Source organism: Eptatretus burgeri, chromosome 3 (genome assembly GCF_056783735.1).
Source record: "Eptatretus burgeri isolate ZD-2024b chromosome 3, Ebu_testis_v1, whole genome shotgun sequence".
NCBI classification, from domain to species: domain Eukaryota; kingdom Metazoa; phylum Chordata; class Myxini; order Myxiniformes; family Myxinidae; genus Eptatretus; species Eptatretus burgeri.
The window spans coordinates 35,605,350-35,611,470 of NC_140963.1; the positions used below are offsets into that span (position 1 = coordinate 35,605,350).

The following is a 6,121-nucleotide window of genomic DNA, read 5'->3' on the forward strand; positions in this document are numbered from 1 at the left end:
GACTGTCCACGGGTGTGTGGACATGCCATGCCTGCTACTGGTGCCATGGTGGCAAAGTTTCATCCCGCATCTTATAGAGGTTTTATAAGGTTTTCCTTTGTCCTCACGCCTGTTTCGAAAGCATTTGGTGATTGGATTTGTTTTACAAAGGTTATATGTTTCTCTTTGCGAGTTTCAAAGCAAAATATATTTGATGACGCCCGATTTCCGAGCCATTTGCCGTATTAACGTGCTTTGGAAATGATCGAGCCAAATATTTATCCACCCATCACAAACAGCTGTTTATAAAGAATAATGTTTGTGAACATCCCCCTGAAAAGTCTTTATAAATGTAAAGTTGTTTTTCGGTGAAAGCTACTCAAGGTATCTGGGTGGTATACAGTATGTACTGCAGTCAGAAATCCCAATGATTCCAACAGGCTGATTCCCCAAAAATTGTCTATCAGCCAAGCGTGTGTGTGTGTGTGTGTGTGTGTGTGTGTGTGTGTGTGTGTGTGTGTGTGTGTGTGTGTGTGTGTGTGTGTGTGTAGGTAGTGAGAGATGTGGATGGGCTCGGTTTGGTCAAGACGCCATATCCTGCCACCCTGCTTATCTTGTTTCTGAATTTTCCGATCACGAATTGCAGTGAAACTGATCACATCACTCCATCTCATATAAAAGGATCAGCAACAGCAAAGCACAACATAAGCGTTACAACTTACCAGCAGGGTTTTGAACAGACCAGACAAGCCGGTGATCCCGATCTGTAAAACAGTCAGTAAATCAACAAGTCAAGATGAATCACAAGTACATCATTGCTTTGGCACTGGTGTTGATCGTGGCCTGCACATTTAGTGAGGGTAAGTCCACATCTGTGCTCTGTCCCCGAAACAATCCAGTTCTCGGTGCTGACAAAAGTATCTAAAATTCCATGTTCTTGAAAAAGCTTTTTGTTTTTTTAATGGTAAGTGAAATAGATTTATTTTCAGTGACTGGAGGTCAGAGCACAAAATGAGTGAAAGCAATTTTAACATTGTGATGAGCAGTGGAATGATTGAACATGTGACGTCACTCACAAGTAGATTTTCATTTATTTCACAGGGATCAACATCGGAGTTGGCAGTCGTTGTAAATGTCCCTCGGTCCAGTCTCATTTCATCCACCCAAACCGTTTTCATAACCTGGAGATTATTCCACCAAGCAGCAGCTGTTCTCAAACTGAGATCATGTAAGTTTTTGAATCACTTTTGCTTCCATTGAAGTTACACAATATAATGACAGATGCAAACTAAATCCCACTTGATATGGTTCAAGACTAATCTATCTCATGTGTGGATTATCTTGTTAGGGCTTCAAGCATGGCTGAAGCTCTATTGAAATCGTTAGTATTATTATTAAAGGCGTTTTTATGTTCTACTGACCGATTTTGTGGCGGATCTGGAGGGAAAACTTCGATGAAATTGAACGAAACTTAACAGGATAATTACTCACCACCTGAAGTTTATACTATGAAACATTTGATGACGTAGATCACGTGGTATGGCGGCCATATTGGATTTTATCCAAAACCTAAAAACATCTTCTTCTCCAGAACAGATAACACGACAGCCTCAAACTTTTGCAGACATTTGCATTGTTCCATGGTAATGTTAATTTGTTAATTTGGTCGAAATCGTTACATAATTTATATGATTTAAAATGATGCCGATTCGCCTCATTAAATATGCAAAATATGCAAATGAGAGTTGAAAAAATTTAATGACAAATTTAGATAGCACATAAACAGCGGACTCCCAATATATTTATACTATGTCTGTATTTGACCCCAGTGAGCCCCCAGAGCCCCCCAAAGTTGAAAATGACCCATTTTTGAAATGTCATAAAATAAAAACAACGCTTGGATGAAATTCAATGAAACTTATCCATTTAATAACTCTCCACCTGAAGTTTATACTTTGAAAATTTTGATGACGTCGGTCACGTGGTATGGCGGCCATATTGGATTTTCTCCAAAACCTAAAAACATCTTCTCCAGAAGGGATAACCCAACAGCCTCAAGCTTTTGCAGACATGTCCAATATTCCATGGGAATGTTAAGTTGTTAATTTGGTCAAAATCGTTATTTAATTTATATGATTTTAAATGATGCCGATTCGCCTCATTAAATATGCCAAATATGCAAATGAGAGTTGAAAAAATTTAATGACAGATTCTGATAGGCCTTGAAGAGGGGATTCCAAATATGTTTACACTATGTCTGTATTTTACCCCAGTGAGGCCCCAGAGCCCCCAAAGTTGAAAATCACCCATTTTTGACATGTCGTAAAATGAAAACCAAAGAAGATAGACAAAAAGTGACCACACATTCTGGAAGATATTTTAACGTTCTACAAGTTCGCCATTTACATTAATATGCAAATGTGGAGTTATTGGACTTTTTTGGGGACTTGAAAATTTGTCCAGCCTCGATTTGTCCAATGTGAAGTTTCTTTCTTTATCATGTATTGGAATGGGTTTTTCAATCCTTCATTGATATAACATGAGGGATCCCGTAGCTGGACCCCATTGCAGACTTGAACTAACTTTCTAACTCGGAAAACCCAAATCATGTGACAGGGTGATAGTGTTGAAATTTGTTAAAATGGAGGTACGCCTTGAAGCCCGGGATTACTGGTTTACCAGTTTTAATTGTATTTGTAAGCAGCCTGTGGCTGCTTGACCGCATCATTTTCTGGGAACATGGCTGGCCTGCTCATGCAGTAGTGCCCCCGTTTCCAGGAAGTAGGTGCTCATAATGCCGACCTCGGAAGGATAGGCCGAGTCAATCCACCTAGTATTACTTCAAAAGCACGACAAGGGTTCAAACTCCAGACCTTAAGAAATTAAACCAGCCATCTTAACCATTTAGTCAAAACCAAGCATAACATGTGGATGCGGATAAGGAAAATAGTGTTGATTGGAGAAATTTTTTTTAGATAAATTTGAGAAAATTAATCTGAACCTAACCTGTTCATTTTGTTTCTTCAGAGTGATCCTCAAGTCTGACCTGACACAAACGACTTGTCTCGATCCTCAAGCCAACTGGGTGAAAAGAGTAATGGACAAACTTCTTGAACAATGGTGAGCATTGAGATTTATAATGAAGCCACCCAACCAAAACTCATGTTTCTTGAAAATATATGAAAACCGGGGGAGGGGGGGGGGGTTGGGGGGCGGGGGGGTTGGGTGGTTCCTGATGCTGCACAGGAAAATGGAGTTGCCCTCATAGTGGTGAGAATTGACCAGTGTGGATGTCGGGACATGTTGGACATTGAAAAGCGATGTCGTTATTGGCCTCATGGTGGTCATCTTTTGTCTGCGGGCCAGCGGAAGCACTGCCTGACCACAAACACAAATATACACTTCATAGCAACCTTTGGTGGCCTCAAACAGACTTGTCCTTGTCCATATGCTGAAGTACCTACACTCAAAATTTGGGGTCTCTTGATGCTCTGGTTTGACTGTGAAAGAAAACACACAAACAAATACACAAATACTTAGAAATTATCCACAAGATTAAAGAAAGTGATTGTGTACTTCGACTAAATGAGTAAAAAAAAAACAAAAACGACCATGCAGCATAAAGCTCATCTGTGTCAGGAGCAAGAGTCACTCAAACCTCCTGCAGACCCCCTTCAACCCTGATTTTATTTTAATGCTGAAAACAAACTTTGGTCCATGATGGCTGATGAAGGTTGGTGGTCAAGTTTCATCAAAATATACCTATTTTGTGGGGGTGAACACCTCCCCCCCCCCACATCAACTCCCCAAATGAGCGCAGATTTTGATGTGGTCAATAAACCTTCATTAGGCATCAGATATGAAGCTTGTAGCCAAGTTTTATCAAAATTATGTGTTTGGTTGAAGCGGTAATGACTGAGGGTTTTACAGACTGACTGACTGAATCAGTGACTCACTGACTTACACTGCTCGATCGCATAAGCTCACTGGACCAAAGTCTAGGTGAGCTAAAATGGAAGAATGATAATAACACAGTTGCTGTTGCTGCTGTTGCCTCTGTTGATGTCACTGCAGTTGTCATCGTTGTTGTTATCCCACACACACAATGCGAAAAACGGTGTTAAGGAATTAGTTCATGTCCCTCCATGCGTCTGTCTGTCTTATCAGTTTATGATCATCAGTTTGTGACTGAGGAACAACTTATTTAAATTTAATGATATATTTTGAACACGAATCGGAACATAAATCGGAAGACAAGTTAGCCATTTAACCTTACTTATTCTCTGGATTTGTCCCAATCATGCATGCATAGAGAGGAGTGAAATAATATTTTTACTCTACCTGTCTGGCAGTCAAACAAAGTTTAAAATCATTCCGAACAGGAAACATTGTTTTTAAGGATGTCATAAAGGACACAAACAGGCACGAATAATTATTGGAGTGTGTTAGATGGGGTGATATAATAGACTGGGTAAAACGGTGGGAAGACTCGGAATTAAATATATTTATAGGAATTTTGCAATCTTTACAACATTTAAATTGAACTATACACTTGAACACTGCAGAACAAAAATTGCCTCCTCACTACTTCCAAGAACCTCCACTTTTGCAGTGCAGTACTTGGAATTAACACCGCTTCAATAGCAATATACTTACGGATTTTTAAAAACCATCTTTAAAATCATTATATGACAACTGAAGTTCATACCTGACCATTGCATGGTGTATCGTGTTTTATGAACTTTCAAGTTATTGTTGTCATTGTATGTATATACATAAGCTTGCTTAATTACTTCTTTGCTTTTCAGATCTTCGGAAGACTGATGAAAATGAATCTTCTTCATTTTAATTCAATGATATGCTATCCAAAGTCACTGTTCCATGATTGAATATTCAAACAGTATTGCAGTGTGTAATGTTTGAAACAGACACCAATCATTTCGGTCAATGATTCATTTATTCTGTGACTAACTTTCAAATGTGAAACCCAGGAATTGTAGTTATGTGGGAATGAGGGACATCCAAACTCCTCACCAGCAGACTGTAAAATCATCTCAGGAATACAAAAGTAATCTTGCGCTGTGTGATGTAATCGAGGAACTGTGCCTGGTGTTTTAATTATTGCTTTTTGCACTAATATTTGTCATTGGGTCTGTTTTGCATTTATGTAATAGAACTTTTGCCTAAAACTTGAACTTGTAACTTCTACTTCATATTTTAAAATGTTTTGTTTTCAAATAAATGTAAGAAAAAAACCCATTTCTGAAATAAATTTGAGTTTGAACTCTAATTAATTTAAGTTAATTTGAGGATTATAAAACTAATTTCATTGCTGTGGGAGTTACTGACACTTGCTGTCCCACGTCCTTTCAGAACATATCTAAGATAGATAGATACGTGCGAGATGCTCAACTTAATGAACCACTTTTGCCTCAAACAGAGTTTTTTGGTTGTCACATATTTTCTGCATGTGAGTACATCCACCCATCATTAAGATGCCAAAAGTGTTCCACACTGTAATTTCAACATACTGTTCCACACTGTAAAAGCAAAGAAAGATGTATCAGATCAGGGAGATCATTAATTTTAATTGTGTAAAAGTGAGAAATTGTTGTGTCAATAAGTGACTTTCAAAATGACGCATTCTGCCTCAGAATGCTCGGCACACAAGCACCGAAATCCCAGGAAATTGCGGTGTTCAGGGCATCATAAAGTATCTCATTGTGGGAGATAAAGATTGTTACCAAAAATAACTGACAAAACTTCTAAAAGAAGCTGAAGTTACTTGGAAAAGAACCTGAGAGAAAAGACTGTGCCTCTGCAAAACTCGGAAAGACTTGAAAGAAAATAAAACTTGGAAGAAAGAGTTGGAAAACTTTCTCAGCTTGTCAAACAAGTAACTGCTCATACTGCAAACTCCCGACTACATGGGTTGGTAAAGGACCAAGTGGACGGTCGTGTGCCTCACACAAACCCCCAGCTGATTGCTACCAGTGAATGGACTGTATATCTGGATTAGAATCTTCAGCACACCAATGGTAAGCACATATCTGGGGATTGTGAATGTACAGGGTATGTTTAAAATAATAATAAAAAATGACCGTTTTTACAGCCATTTTTCCCTGCTCGGCAGGGGTTAGGC

General features: G+C 38.8%; 1 protein-coding gene across 1 annotated transcript; it reads left to right on the plus strand.

Annotated features, from left to right (window-relative positions):
* Positions 1-674: 674 nt before the first annotated feature.
* Positions 675-5,251, plus strand: LOC147029682 (interleukin-8-like). The gene is made up of 4 exons (XM_085872912.1): positions 675-839; positions 1,081-1,207; positions 3,007-3,099; positions 4,788-5,251. Coding segments are annotated over exons 1-4 (285 nt in total). The 5' UTR covers positions 675-775; the 3' UTR covers positions 4,789-5,251.
* Positions 5,252-6,121: the final 870 nt, after the last annotated feature.

Coding starts and splice junctions, on each gene's coding strand:
- LOC147029682 (XM_085872912.1), top strand. CDS start 776: ATGAATCACAAGTACATCATTGCTTTGGCACTGGTGTTGATCGTGGCC. Junction 840..1,080: donor GGCCTGCACATTTAGTGAGG/GTAAGTCCACAT, acceptor TTTATTTCACAG/GGATCAACATCGGAGTTGGC. Junction 1,208..3,006: donor TGTTCTCAAACTGAGATCAT/GTAAGTTTTTGA, acceptor TTGTTTCTTCAG/AGTGATCCTCAAGTCTGACC.